Source organism: Narcine bancroftii, chromosome 2, assembly GCF_036971445.1.
Source record: "Narcine bancroftii isolate sNarBan1 chromosome 2, sNarBan1.hap1, whole genome shotgun sequence".
NCBI lineage: Eukaryota > Metazoa > Chordata > Chondrichthyes > Torpediniformes > Narcinidae > Narcine > Narcine bancroftii.
In genome coordinates, this window is record NC_091470.1 from 32,669,417 (window position 1) to 32,685,679 (window position 16,263).

The 16,263-nt window shown below is 38.9% G+C and overlaps 1 protein-coding gene across 2 annotated transcripts in view; it reads right to left on the reverse strand.

The window, feature by feature from the left end:
• LOC138753326 (protein unc-79 homolog) overlaps positions 1-13,790 on the reverse strand; it is a 171,579-nt gene extending 157,789 nt beyond the window's left edge. For both annotated transcript variants that reach the window (XM_069916198.1, XM_069916197.1), the window contains exon 1: positions 13,549-13,790. In XM_069916198.1, the coding sequence (XP_069772299.1) occupies positions 13,549-13,705 (157 nt within the window). In that variant the 5' untranslated portion in view covers positions 13,706-13,790. The remainder of the gene's footprint in view (positions 1-13,548) is intronic.
• Positions 13,791-16,263: the final 2,473 nt, after the last annotated feature.

Sequence of the window (16,263 nt, forward strand, 5' to 3'; positions counted from 1 at the left end):
TGACCCCAAAGTTATTATTGTTAGTAGTGGACTCCCTAACTTGGCCAGCAACTCTCATAGGGTGGGAATTGGGCAGCACGGATTCGTGGGCCAAAATGGCCTGTTACTGTACTGTATGTCTAAATTTTTAAAAATATATAATAGTGAGTTAAATAAAGGGTGTACATGTTTATATATAGAGGTGCAAGTAAATGTGTATAATTATGCACAAGCATATGACTGAGAATGAGGGAACGACAGAGGATAGAGGAGGTTCTAGCAACTCCCCTATCCTCCTTGTCACTTTATCAGTGAGATCCAGAAGTGTTAGAAACAACGTAGTAAGCTGAACTAATTGATCTCATCCAAAGATCTACCGGGACCAAGGCCTGAAGAGGGCGCACAAAATCAGTGAACCGGTGTGGATTCGAAAGGCCAACATGGCCTGTTTCCGCTCCGTAAATGGTTAATGTATGTTTTTTTTTCTCTTTTACTTTTTCCCCCCCACATGTAATAACATGGGTTCAGATGCATCTTGTTCATTGTTAATTGACTCTAGTAACTTGATATTAATTTACTTCATTTTTACCATATATATCCATGTATTTTGCACGTTTATTGTCAGGAATGTGTAACGAAATTCATTGTTTAAACAGCAGTATCACAAACATTTATATAACAAATAAATAGTGCAAGAAAAAGAAAGAGACAAAGTAAGGCAGTGTCTGCTGTTCATTGTTCATTCAGGAATCTGATGGCAGAGGGAAAGAAGCTGCATTTGTGCTGATGGGTGCTTGGCTTCAGGCTCCTGTACCTTTACTGAGGTTAGCAGAGTATGATCTGGATGGTGGAGATCCTTCAGGAGGAAGGTTGCTTTCTTAAGACACTGCCTCTTGTAGGTGTCCTCAATGGAGCAGAGGCTGGTGCCTGTGATATCACTGACGGAGTTAACAACTCTCTGGAGATTTTTTTCTTGTCCTGAGTGTAGGCACCCCCATACCAGGTAGTGAAGCGACAGCAAAAGTGCTCTCCACAATGCACGAGAAGTTTTCAATAGTCTTTGGTGACATACCGAATCTCCTCAAATTCCTCAAAAACTATAGCCACTGGCAAACTTCCTTCCTGATTGTATCAACATGGAGGCTTCAGGACAGTTCCTCAGAGATGCTGACAGTATTATACTGAAACAAGGATGCAAGCACAAAACCTATTTGGGCCAGCATGTATTTACAATGCAATCTTAAAGAAGGTGAAAGAAATGCAAATATAGCAAACAAAAAGTGTCAAAATCTTTTAAAATTTAGTTGTACAGCAGGGTAACAGGCTCTTCCAGCCCATGAGTTCCTGCCCCTCCAAGTCCATGAGACAGCAAAAACTGAACTGCTTGGAAGATATACTGCACAAGAAAAAGATCTGAGCCACAATACATTAAAAGGCCACATTGTAGTGTGTGCCGAAAGAACCAAAGACTTGTTGATCCAAACCAAGGCTTTTATTAACTAAAAGACTGGAGCATAATCACAAGTAGGTCCAGAATGACCTGGTCTGACTTGGAGCAATCCTTTAAGACCTGCCAGTAGGTGTGGCTACACTCTCAACCAATCACAGTCATCCTACACTACCATCTGTACATGTACACATTGGTGATAGAATCTGTACTATCACACACATAACATTACTTCATCTGCCAAAGCTTCAACTCATATGTTTTTCCTATGGAAATACAAATGCAAAATGAGATTGCAGTCAAAACACAGCAGTGTCAAAACATTTGGCATAAGTCAAATACCAAACTGTGAAATGTTTCACTGCAACAACAGACTATACAATGTTGTTCCATTGAATGTATATTTTATTTTGAAATTCCTCCGTCAATATGAATATAGAAGGTGCTCCCCTACTCACTATGGTCCTGACATGATTTTTTTGAAGTTACTATGGTTCAAATCCGTACTTTTAGTTTCTAATTCCAACCGGTTACTGTGCTTGCGATATGCGGTACGCTAGTCTTTCGAGATGCTGACTAACCACGCTCGCAGTCTCTGTAGCAATCACCCGAATGAGTGCACTGTAAACAATCCATCATGTCTCCTGCTTTTGGTGAGAAGAATTAGTCTGGAGACGAAACTCAAGCTATTTGCTCAGCATGAAGGTTGCAATGCGGTACTGGCTATAGCACACAAGTTAGGACTTTTGCAATCAGTGATCTGGACTACCTTAAAGGACAAGAGGCGAATCAGTGATGGAGTGAAATTGTCTGCATCGGTGAATTCCACTGTCATCATGAAGAGCTGGGCCAATGGATGACATTAGAAAGATTATTTGTCACATGGACGGAAGATCAAATACAAAAGGGGATACCACTTAAGCCCACTGATGATACAGGCGAAAGCATGTCTTTTCGTTAAGCTTAAAGAGCGTGCTGATGATCCTACCTATATGCAAACATTTACAGCAAGTCATGGGTGGTTCCAACGCTTCAAAAGACATCATAATTTTCATAATGTGGTGAGGCAGAAAGTGCCGATACTGAAGCTGTCAAAGGTTTTAAGGAAGAGCTGCGTAGGATCATTGTTGATGAAAAATATTTGCCAGAACAAATATTTAATGTTGATGAAATGGGTTTGTCCTGAAAGTGTTTGCTGGAGTGTGCCTACATTCATCAAAAGGCTAAGACAACGCCAGGGTTCAAGGCATTCAAAGAATGAGTAACGCTCCTTTTGGGTGGAAATGTTGCAGGGTTCTAATTGAAGCCTTTCCTAATCTACCACTGAGAACCCGTAAGCATTCAAGAATGTGAGTAAGCCTATGCTTCAGGATTATTATCGCCATAACAAGAAAGTCTGGATGACATTGGCTTTATTTGAAGACTGGTTTTTGAACTGTTTTATTCCCCAGGCGAAGGACTAATTGTCGTCAAAATATCCCCTTCAAGATTCTCCTGATTTTAGACAATGCTGCAGGGCTCAAGCATCTCAGCAACATGCATCCTGATGGAAAGGTTGTGTTTTTGCCATCGAACTCAACAGCACTCATTCAACAAATGGACCAAAGCGCATAGCCACTTTCAAAGCGTACTATTTACACCAAAAGTTTGCCCAGGCTGTTGAATTGACTGAATGTGCCCAAGTGCTCTGAGAGTTTGGAATGGTTTTAACATTCTAAATGCTATCCAGAACATCACTTCAGCGTGTGCATAAACTGCATTTGAAAGAAAGTTTTGAAGACATTTGTAAGCACCATCAAAGGTTTTGACAAAGATTCTGCTGTTGATGAAATACATAACAAGATATTAGATTTGGGAAACAGCTAGAATTGGATATGGATGAAGAGGACATTCGTGAGCTTGTTGACATTGAGGCTGAAGAGCTTTCCAATGAGGAGCTGATCGAACTGGAGGAAGTAAGAAATAAAGAAACCGAGGCAGAGGAAGCAGAAGTTGTAGAAGCACCAATAAAGTGCACAGCAAAGAAACCGGCTGAGGCACTTGCTTCTATCAATAGTGGCGTACGAATGTTAAAAGAAATGGACGTCAATTACGAGAGATTTGCAAGAGCTTATAGGTAGATACAGCATGCTCTCGCTTGCCACAGAGAAATTTATAATGAAAAGAACCAATTTGTCCAGTAAAAAAAATTGATATCTTCCTGAAGAAGACTATGCCTGTTAAACCATCAACAAGTATTGATGCGGGAGGAGTCACGTGATGGAGTAGTGGCCGGTAGGGTACAATCAACCTTCTCCAGAAAGAAGAAAAAAAGTTAAGAAAAGACAAAGTTCAAAAAATACAAAATATAAGAAATAAAAGATAAAGTTGTAGAGAAGAGAAAGAAAATGGCACCTAAGAAGGAAAAAGTAAAAACAATGGGAAAAAAAGAAAAGACACCGGAAAAGAAAGGAGAAGGCCTTACCTGCACGAAGGAACAGGGAGCCGTGGTGGAGAAGAGAGCCTGATCTCAGAGGTTGGTGATGGCCCCGCAGAGTCACGATCCCCTGACCGGAGGACTGCAAAAAGGGCTCTCTGAGCCAGACAAAAGTGCACAATCTAAGGAGAAGGAAAACACCGATGGGAGGGGGGCTCAGCCAAGGTGCGGGCAACAACAGCGCGACCAGCTAAGGGATGCCCGGCATCAGGGCTCTCACCTGGAAGATGAGGAAAGTGGGAGGAGAGGGAGTGAAGTAGCAGGTGAGAAAGTCAACGGGGTGAAAGGAAAGAAGAGCAGCATTAGGAGGCTCAACAAATGAGCAGCTCAGAAGAAGAGGACCAACAGCAAGAGGCCAAACAAGAGGCCCGACAAAGTGAGACAAGCAACATCAGGAAAGTCAGAAGAGACACAGATACAAAGAAGAAGAAGACACAAGCATAGGTACAGACACAGAAGAGGAAGAAGAAAACCAAGATCTTCACAGAGAGATAGAAGGTATACAGATGGACAGAATATAGATAAAGCCTTTTTTGAAGAACAAATGAGAGCATTAAAAGAAGACTTGTCATTAGAATTTAGAGCAATTAAAAGAAAAATGAAAAGAACAGAAAATAAAATGCAAAGATTAGAGCTAGTCATGACAGAAATAGGGAAAAGAGTTGAAAATGTGGAAGAATAAGAAACGGATGTAGAAATGGAAGTAAATGACTTGAGGAAAATTGGAAGAAGGTGACAAAAAAATTAAAGAGACACAAGAATTGTTAGCTCAGAAAATTAATATGTTGAAAAATTATAGTAGGCGAAACAACAAATATAGTGGGCCTACGGTGTTTTTGTTGGGTGGTTTGCGGCCATTGAAGGGCTTGGGATTGGATGGGTTTCAGCTTGCTTTTGTATATTTGGCTTTGTCTGTAGCGAAGGGATGTTTTGCTGCTGCATGGAAAGATGCAAATATGATTGATATTGGTAGATGGCATAATGAGATGAGATGTTGTTTAATGATGGAAAAAATTACACATGTTTTGCGTGATAATTAAATTTTTTTTATTGATGAGCAGTTGTTATATTCCGAGTGTTTACATTTCAATTTACATTGATTAGATCTTAATATGTATATTTAATTTTTCTTTAATTTTTTTTATTTTTCCTTTCTTTATGGCTCTCCTTAGGACAGTTGGCTGAAGGGGGGGGTTCTTTTCTTTTTTTCTATATATAAAAAATAACGTTATTGTTTATGGTTAATTGTTGTATATGTCATATACTATTTGTTTTTTGAAAGAATAAATAAAGTTTAAAAAAGGTGGGCCTAAAGGAAGATGAAGAAGGCACAGATATGAAGGAATTTATAAAAGGATGGATCCTAAAGGTGCTGGGAATGACAGAAATGCAGGAAGGAATGGAAATAGAAAGGGCACACAGAACACTAGCTCCGAAAACACAGACACATCAAAAACCAAGATCCATTTTAGTAAAATTTTTGAGATACACAACAAGAGAAAATATACTGGAGCGGGCAAGGAATACAGATAAGTGCGAGGTGTTACATTTTGGAAAGGCAAATCTAAATAGATCATATGCATTAAATAGTAGGCTATTGGGATGTGCAGAGCAACAAAGGGATTTAGGAGTTGTGGTAAATAGTACCCTCAAGGCTGATACTCAGGTAGATGGTGTGGTGAAGAAGGCATTTGGAATGTTGGCCTTCATAAATCGGAGTATTGAATTCAAGAGTAGGGAGGTTATGATGAAATTGTACAAGGCATTGGTGAGGCCAAATTTGGAGTACTGTGTACAGTTTTGGTCACCAAATTATAGGAAAGATATAAACAAAATAGAGAGAGTGCAGAGAAGGGTCACGAGAATGTTGACAGAATTTCAAGGTTTGAGTTACAGGGAAAGGTTGTGCAGACTAGGGCTTTTTTCTCTGGAGTGTAGAAGATTGAGGGGGGACTTGATAGAGGTGTTTAAGATTTTAAAAGGGACAGACAGAGTAAATGTGGATAGGCTTTTTCAATTAAGAGTGGGGGAGATTCAAACTAGAGGGCATGGTTTAAGATTGAAGGCGGAAAATTACAAGGGGAACATGAGGGGAAATTTCTTTACGCAAAGGGTGGTAGGGATGTGGAATGAGCTTCCGGCAGACGTGGTTCAGGCGGGATCGTTGGTTACATTTAAGGAAAGACTGGATAGTTATATAGAGAGGAGAGGACTGGATGGGTATGGACCGGGTGCTGGTCAGTGGGACTAGGAGGGTGGGGATTTGCTTCATCATGGACTAGTAGGGCCAAACTGGCCTGTTCTGTGCTGTAAGTGGTTATATGGTTAAAATTAGAGAAGACAATAAACCATTGGAATACAATGGTCAAAAAATATTTTTTTTACCCAGACATAAGTTTTAAACTTTTGAAGAAGAGGAAGGAGTTTAAAGCAGCAAAATCGATACTATGGAAAAAAATGTTATAAATTCATGTTAATAAATCCAGCTGTGCTTAAAATATTTATCCCCGGGGAGCAAAACAGGCTGTTCTCGGATCCGGAGGAAGCACAAAAATTTGCAGAACGCTTGCAGGAGAGATGAAGAGATGCAACAAGAATGAAGAACGGCGATAAAATATATATAAAGATGTAAAAACAATGTATATGTAAAGAACTAAAGAAGGGAAAGAGAAGGGAAGGAAGAAAGTAAGGGGAAAAAGAGGGAGAACTTTGTTATATGTGTTTTAAAAAAGTGTTTTCTGGGGGGGGGGTGGTTGGGGGGGTGAGAGAATGCAAACTGCAAACTCAGTTGATGCTAGCAAAAAGGTTTGCAATCCAAATAGAAAGGAGAGTTGTGGTTGCCTGGCAAGGGATAAGGGGCATCTCAGAGAGGCGGGGGATATTTGGGGTTAAGGGAATATTGGATGTGGGAGTTGTTGGAGTATTTTATGTTTTAAATGTGTTGTCATACATTGAGATTAAAAAGGGAAGACTGAGAGATGAAAATGCAGAAAAGAGGGATGATGGTGGTGAGGAAGCTGAAATGAGGTGTAAACAGGATATGAGATGGCCACGTTGAACTATATGACTATAAACATTAATGGAATACATAACCAAATTAAAAGGAAGAGGCTATTAAGTTTACTGAAAAAATAAAAATAGATATAGCATTTGTGCAGGAAATGCATCTAACTGAAGTGGAACATAAATTAAAGAGACACTGGGTAGGACACGTAACAGCAGCATCATACAATTAAAAAGCTAGAGGTGTAGCTATATTAATTAATAAAAATGTACCAATCAAAATTGAGGAGGAAATAATAGATCCAGCAGGAAGTGTCAGATATATTCCAAATTTTGGAATTTGCTCAATATATATGTACCTAATGAGGAGGATCAAAAGTTTATGCAAGATTTTTTTTAAGATTGTAGATGCACAAGGAAATATATTGATAGGAGGGGATTTTAACCTTAATTTGGATCCAATGTTGGATAAAACTGGACAAAAGGCTAGCAAAAAGAATAAATTGGCCAAATTTATGGTTAAATCAATGCAGGAAATGAAACTTATGGATATAGGGAGGAGGCAGCCTCCAAGGGAGAAGGAATACTCATATTATTCAAGTAGGCATAAAACATACTCAAGGATTGGTATGTTTTTATTGTCGCCCTATATTCAAGGGAGAGTTAGGAAAACTGAATATAAAGCTAGATTACTATCTGATCATTCACCCCTGTTATTAGCAATAGAACTGGAGGACATCTCACCAAGAAATATAGCTGTAGGTTAAACTCCATGCTACTTAAAAGGCAGGAATTTAGAGAGTTTATTGAATGCCAAATTAAAACGTACTTTGAAATAAATACGGAACCAGTGAAAGACAAATTTATATTATGGGACGCAATGAAAGCCTTCAATAGAGGGCAGATAACAAGTTATGTAACTAAGATGAAATAGGATTACAATTGGGAAATAGAGCAGTTGGAAAGGGAGATAGCAAGTACAGAAAAGGAACTAGTAAAAAGGGATGATATAATGAAAAGGACAGAATTGGCAGACAAAAAAAATGAAACATTACAAACGTATAAGGTGGAGAAGAACACAGTGAAAATAAAGCAAATGTATTACGAACTAGGAGAAAAAACACAAAATATTAACCTGGCAACTTAAAACAGAACAAGCTAAAAGAACTGTATTGGCATTAAGGAAAAAGGACAAATAAATTACATACAACCCAATAGAGATAAATGGGAACTTTAAGGAATTTTATGAACAATTATACCAAACTGAGAATGAGGGGAAAGATGATTAAGTAGAAGAGTTTTTAGCTAAAATTAAACTGCCAAAATTGCAAGAAGAGGAACAAAACAAACTGATAAAACCATGTGAAATAGAGGAAGTACAGGATATATTAAAAAAGCTGCCGTACAATAAAACATCTGGAGAGGATGGATTCCTAATAGAATTCTATAAAACATTTAAAGAGTTATTAATTCTTCCTCTCCTGGAAGTAATGAACCAGATAGAAGAAACACAAATTTGCCAGATTCATGCAAGACAGCAATAATTACAGTAATACCAAAGACAGGGAAGGATCCACTAACATCAGTATCATATAGACCAATATCTCTACTTAATTCAGATTATAAGATAATAGCAAAATTATTAGCAAACAGATTGGCTGATTGTGTACCAAAAATAGTAAAACAAGATCAAACTAGATTTAAGAAAAGACGAACAGCTGATAATGTCTGTAAACTTATTAATCTAATTCATGCAGTTCAAGGAAATAAGAAGCCAACAGTGGCTGTTGCTTTAGATGCAGAAAAAGCATTTGAAAGAGTAGAATGGAATTATTAATTTAAAGTATTACAGAGGTTCAGTCTACCAGAAAAATATATTAATTGGATTAAAGCATTACATAATGGGCAATTGGCAAAGGTAACAGTAAATGGATATGTATCGAGCCAATTTAAATCAAGTCGGTCAACTAGACAGGGATGTCCATTATTCCCCTCACTGTTCGCTTTAGCAATAGAACCATTGGCAGAACTGATAAGAACAGAAAATAAAAGGGATAAAAATAAAGGAGGAGTATAAAATCAATTTATTTGCAGATAACATTATAGTATACTTAACAGAACCAGAAATATCAATAAAAGAATTACATAAGAAATTGAAGGAGTATGGAAAAATAATCGGGGTACAAAATCAACGCAAATAAAAGTGAAGTGATGCCAATGAGTAACGCGGATTATACAGAATTTTAAAAAAGAATCACCATTTAAATGGTAAACACAAGCAATCCAATACCTAGGTAATAGGTTAGATAACAACTTAAGCCACTTGTACAAATTAAATTATCAGCCACTAATAAAGAAATTGCAGGAAGATTTAGAACATTGGAAAGAATGACCGCTAACGTTGATAGAGAGGGTAAATTGCATTAAAATGAAAGTCTTCCCAAGGATACAATACTTATTTCAATCATTGCCAATACCCTAAACAGAGAAATTCTTTAATGAACTGAAGAGAATAATAAGGAAATTCTTGTGGAAAGTGGGGAAACCAAGGATAATGTTAGATAAATCAACAGAGAGGTACAACCAAGGTGGTTTGCAGTTACCAAACTTTAAAAATTATTATAGAGCAGCACAATTAAGGTACTTATCAGATTTTTACCAGACAAGGGAAAAACCAGACTGGACTAAAATAGAACTAGATAAAATAGGGGAGAAGGTACCGGAACATATACTTTATAAGTGGGATGAAAAGCTGGTACAATATAAAAGCTCACCAGTACTATATCATTTACTCAATATATGGAAGAAGATCCACTTAGAAAGGAAAAAAACAAATGACCAAATACCAAAATTACTATTGACGCAAAATCAGCTAATCCCTTTTACAATAGATAACCTTTCCTTTAGAGAATGGGAGAGAAAAGGAATGAAAAGAATAGAAAATTGTTTTTTTGGGAAATAATTTATTAACATTTGAACAGTTGAAGTACAAATATGGAATAACTCATGGTACAATGTTTGCATATCATCAACTGAAACTTACTTAAAGGATAAATTGGGAAACACACTGAGTTTACCAGAAGGAAGCAGCTTTGAATATGTGATTATAGACACGATGATAATTAAAAGATTTATAACGAACATGTACATCAAGCTGCAAGATAAGAAAAAGGATAAAATAAGCTGTAAACCCAAACAAAAGTGGGAAAACGATTTAAACATAAAGATAAGAAATGAAATATGGGAAAAGTTATGTTCTGGAATTATGAAGAATATAATAAACACAAGGATATGCATGATACAGTATAATTGGTTACACAGGCTATATATCACTCCTCAAAAATTAAAAGAATTAAAACATTATCAGATAGATGTTTTCGCTGCAAGAAGGAAATGGGAACAACAGTACATGGAATTTGGGCATGTGAGAAAGTGAAAATGTTTTGGGAAGATCTAAATCAGATATTAAATAAAATCACAAAAAATAACATACCAAAAAATCCAGAGATCTTTCTTCTAAGTAATACAAGGAATTAGGCCTCAAATTGGATAAAGCGCAAAAAAGATTCATTATGATCGCCTTAGCAGTAGCAAAAAAATGTATATCAACTTGGAAAATGGAAGAGAGCCTGAGAATACAGCAATGGTTCATGGAAATGAATAAATGTGTTTCGTTGGTAAAAATAACGTATAATTTTAAAAATAAAGTCACATTATTTGAGCAAATTTGGGAACCGTACATGGAACATAACGGAGAGGGCTTGCCTCGGACCTCCACCCCCGAAAATGATAAGAAGACAAAACTACTTGATCCAGTGTGTAAAAGTAGATGACACATTTTAATTTTTTTATTTTTCATTGTATGATGACGTTCTTTAATGGTTTTATTGTATATGTTATATATTTAATGGTTTTGGAGGGGTGTGGGGAGGGGGAAGGGAAGGTAGGGGGGAAAAAAGGGAGAAAATCCCACTGTGTATATTTAATGAGAAACATTTGGATATATTTTGGTTGATATGGTTCACAGTGTGAAAAATAAAAGAATTATTTAAAAAAAAACAAAAACAAGTATTGATGCCCTAGAGCCTTCAACAAGTGTCGATGTCGCAGTTTGTTCTATGAGCTGTTCTAGAGCATCATCAGAAAAGAGTGAAATTGATAACCCTGTCACCTTAGCATGCTCACCATCCAGCAATTAATTTTAGTTCAGTGCTGCAAACATTCTTCATCCTCAGTGTGCTTTCAGTTGTGTGCATTAATGGTATTTTCAGTGTGGAATAAAGGTATTCAAAATTTAATTATTTAAAAAAAGGGTAGGTGCGATATTCTTTTACAGCTTATGATTTTTTCGACTTACGATGGGTTTGCTGGGATGTCACCCCAACATAAATTGGGGAGCATCTGTAGGAGATTTCCCAGTATCCATATTTCCATCTGTCATTACATTCACTGTTTTGGCAAGTGTTCCAAATGATTATCTTTCCCACAAACCACTTGAAGTGTAGGGGTTTTGAGTTGTCACAGCATTAACAGCAAATATTTAATAGAACCTTTGCCGCGTTATTCCACCATCAGCCAAGAATGTCAAAAATTTGCCTCCTCCCAATCATCAGGAAAACCTATGAAGGTGGTTGTAAACAAGGAGTTTGAAGCAAAAAAAAGCTTCAACAAGTTTAATTTGGATATCATGTTCAGCATAGCCAAGTCTGTTCCTGTACAGTTCTGTTCTAGATATGGGTTTTCCCAATAGCCCTTGACATTAAATCAACATTGGGCCAAAATGACATCAACCAGCCTGTGTAAAACTGAAGCCAGGTGATGAGGGAACATTCTCAAAAGGCTAAAATCATATCTGGCTGTTATCTTTGGTACTGAATCATCTCAGCTTCATCACATGAAAAGTCATTAACCTGTCATATTAAGTCCATTTTTCTTTCTTTTCTGTGCTGCCTGTCTGAATATTTCATATATTATTATTTCCTATGTTCAGCAGCTGCACTATTTAGTAATTACCAATTAATGTTTTGGTGCAGCAGAGGGGTGAGGGGAACTGAGGTTGATTTTTCTCTCTCCTTTGTGCTCATTTATCTTCTCTTTTCAGTCATTAGCTACAATGAACAAGCCTTCACCCCCAATTCCAACAGTATTGAAATTTTAACTCTGCTTCCCTCCATGCAGATCCACCCTAAGCTGTTGTATTTCCAGGTTTTATGTCAACTTTCTAACCAACCAGGATCTCAACCAGATTGCTGCAGCTACACATGCTGATTTTGTATATTAGCTGGCTCTACTTCAGATTCCCCCAAAGTTTAAAAATTCCTCCACTCACCACTTGAAGGTTGCATTCGAAATTCTCCACATACCTGGAATGATGGTGCTCTGTCAGCACGCTACTCCAGGCCAAATTATCCCAACTGACTGATACTGAAAAGTCCCAATCCTTGACCTCAGTTATACCTCGGCCACAATATGCCCTGCTCACGTTATCCCCATGCACTGCACTCTTATCACCAACAATTTACATGTCCACAACTGATTGGAGGAGAACTCCTCTCCAGATTCACCTCCAGGCCATAAAAATTTGTGGGGGGGGGGGGGGGGGAAACACTTCTCTGATATTTAAAGAATAATGCAACAAAGCAACATTAGATATTTGAAAGAAAAATTTAGCCATTTTGTTTAATTTTTTTTAATTAATCATTGCCAATGTACGAAATGTTGTCAGCCATATGATAAGCCATTTATTTCAAAATAGCTTCATCCTTAACAAAAACTGTGGTCATGCTGTTTGTTTCACTTGAGCTTTCTATCCTGTGTACACTGCCCATCAGATTTATTTTTCCATTCACTTTTACAGAGAGCAATAAAGGCCAATCATTTATAAAGGCCAAAAGAGTGGGGGGTTTTTTTTATTCTAAAATTCAGCTATCCTAACCAGCACCGTTGATGCTTCCTGCTGCGGTGATCCTTCACACAAGTTCCAAAAAAAATACAATGCAGGATTTGTCACCCCAAAGAAATTTGCACATTAAACAGGATGTACCATTTTCATCATCAGTTATTTTCTTTCTCCTCATTAATTTGACTCTCAGGAATCCTCCTTGTGGATCAGAGATGAAGAGGGAAAGAAATCAACAGTTCATCCTGATTCACTCATTCCACCCCACGACTGACCTTGGCGATCAAACCCCTGACAATGGGAACAGTTACGGTTTGCTGCCCTTATGCTTCTTCTGTCTTCAAAACAAAGTGGGTAGGTACCCTTGTATTATTTTCTGATGCTTTCACATTTGTGAGAATAAAATGTAATTATTCTATTGGCAGCAGCTGACCAGGCCAATTTGTCTCTGGGTGAGGGGAGGGAGGGGTGAGGGGAGGGAGGGGGGAGGGGGGGGGGAGGGGGGGGGGAGGGAGAGGGAGAGGGGAGGGGGGGGGAAGGGAGAGGGAGGGAGGGGAGGGGGGAGGGGAGGGGGGAGGGAGGGGAGGGGGGGGGGGAGGGGGGGGGGGGAGGGAGGGGGGGGGGGGGAGGGGGTCGATTATACAGCGTGAAACACAGCACAATTACACCGTGAACTGACATCACCCCCCACCCCCACCCCCACCCCACCCCACCCCTTGCGACAGGTGCAAGCTCTGTACTCACATTGCTCAGCCTTGGTGGACATTTTTTTAAATCCCTCAATGGCGCTGGTCGCCGGCACCACATACGCCACGGAGCATCTTCCAGCGGGTCGTGGCCTGGCGGCGCATGCGCAGCGCCCGCCAGCCTCCGCCTTTGGACCAGGTGGCAGCTGCAGCATCACCTTGTCGCGCTCTGCGTTCGCCCCCCCTCCTCGTCTTGCCCGGGGACGTTCAGGCTCCCTGTGCAATTATCCCGCAAATGCTTTCGGTTTGCACCGAGCAAAAAGTGCGCTTTGAACACGAGGGGGGGCCGTATTACGAATCGGTTTCAATTATGGTCAAGGTCGTTGCTTTTAAATGAATTGCATTCCATTGATGCTAAATATTCTCGATACTTTATGGCTTAAATTGTCCTTGAGACCCGTTTTGGGCAATAACGCCTGTTCAGAGAATAAAGAACAGCTATTCCAGGTTAATTTACGCACAGCAAAATTCCACAAGCAGATCATGAATACGTTTCTGGTCGTGTGGAGGTGTCGCACCAACTGATCCGAACTCGAGTGCGGAAACTCCACACTCTTTGACCAGTGAGTCCGACCTCGCAATCCATTTGAACGGATAGATGAGCCTTTGCTCCTAAATCGCCTTCAGTCAAAGCAAGGATTCCTGGACTATAAGAGGGTTCAACATGAAGGATAGCACTATCCTGACCAATTAGACCCACTCTCCTCCCCAGTTTTCTCCGCAATTATTTATCCACCAAGGAGAGAGAGTGTTTAAAGGGACCTGAAGGGCCTCTTTTTCACCCAGAGGGTAGGTAAGGAACAAGATGATGGAGACGGTACAATGGTAATGCTCCAAAGTCATTTAGACAGGGTATGGACAGGAGAGGTTTGGAGGGATAGGGAAAGGATGCATGCAATTGGGACTAGCTTGGGTAGGCAACTTGCTCCAAAATGTCTTTGTTGCATAAATCTCTGAGACTTTTATTCCCTGAATGTTACATTGAAAATCTCCCCATTGGTATTTCAAGCAGAGCAACATACTATGTGTGGATATCTTCCAATTGCCTTAAATCAAGTGGAGCTCTGCTTTTGGAAATAATTTCTCTTAACTCAGTAAACCTAATCATAATTCTGAGCTGCTCTCCAAAATGTGCTTTTAATCTTCTTTGTTTTAAGGAGCTCAGATACTCCAGCCTTTATAACCCTCTCATCACCTGTTCTATTTCTCTCCAAAATGTGCTTTTAATCTTCTGTTTTAAGGAGCTCAGATACTCCAGCCTTTATAATCCTCTCATCACCTGTTCTATTCCAGAAATTTTCCTCTGCTCTTTCAGCAAAGCCTTTACATTCCTTCCTCGAGCACAGTTACTGTCTTCAGGATTGAATACAATACTCCAGTTGAGGCCTAACCAGAAACTTCCTCACCTTTGTTCATGGGAGCCATCTCAACCTAACATGCTGCCTTCAAAGATTTCATCTAAATGTCCCCTATTCCTCTTCCCTGAACACTGTCCAATTTAATTCATATTCACATTTCACATTAATGATTATACTTTCAGATAAGCTCTCTACTTCCTCTCTTTGAAACCACACTAAGAACATTCTTTTGAATAATTTGCTCATTCGTGGTACTATTTACTTGGCAACGATTCTTGTTTAATCATATCATTGTCGAGTGCTTTGACACTTTTAATACTAGATTGTGGCGGCCTGCCGCCACAGCAATTGAGCTGGTGCTCTTGGCGGCAAGTGCAACCGAAGGCCTGCAGCCCGTGCAGCGGCACTGGCCCCAACAAGCAAATGGGTGGGTGAACAGCAAGGGCAGCTTAAAGGCCAGAGACCCCAAAATGGCACTGGCCTTGCTGTGCAGTCAACAAACAGGGACAGTGCACAGGGAAGAAGGCCATTGTTATGCAGAAAAGTCCTCGTGTGCAGGAAACCCGCTTTTGTTGTGCATGTTGTGATGTTAGCCAAGGGGGGGCCATGGCGGGAACAGTGCAGGTATAAAAGTCGGGTCTGAGCCCTAATAAAACTCCAAGCTTAACACACACACACCAAGTGTGTGTGTCTTCTTTTGAGTAGAGCATGGCTATAAAATTATAACAAGTTATTGTTGAATTGTGTACAAAACAGGATAATAAACATTATTTTTGTAGGAACTTCATTTAGCAAAATTTACATGAAATACCAAATGACAATAAATATCTGATGAGAACAAACGTTGATAATAAACAAAATATTCAAAAAGTGCAATGGATGACTTCAAGTACATATAATACACATGAAATGTTTAATTTAAGTTATTATACAGATCTTAATTGTACATATAAACATAAATATTTTACTTCTAAAGTAATAATGTTCCATATTGTTTTTGGCAGGTCTTGGTCTTTATTAAAAATTATCAAAGACAAATATAAACTGCAAATGGAGGTTAGTTTTATCGCCACCAAAAAAATGTCAGTACTGCATATTATAAACAAATACTATAGACATAACAGTAAATGAGAATACTGAATAGAAAATATTTCCAACAGCCTGCACAATGAAACCCTTCAATGGAAGTCACAAAATACGAATGCTCTAGGCTGACGTACAGCACATGGAAGGTCATGGGCAGTGATCTCATTTCCCGAGGTTTGTGGACAGCATTCATTAATTTTTATTATGAAATTCATTAAACATTTGAAAACAGTTTGTGATTGTGTGATTTTTTTTAAAGTGAATGATGG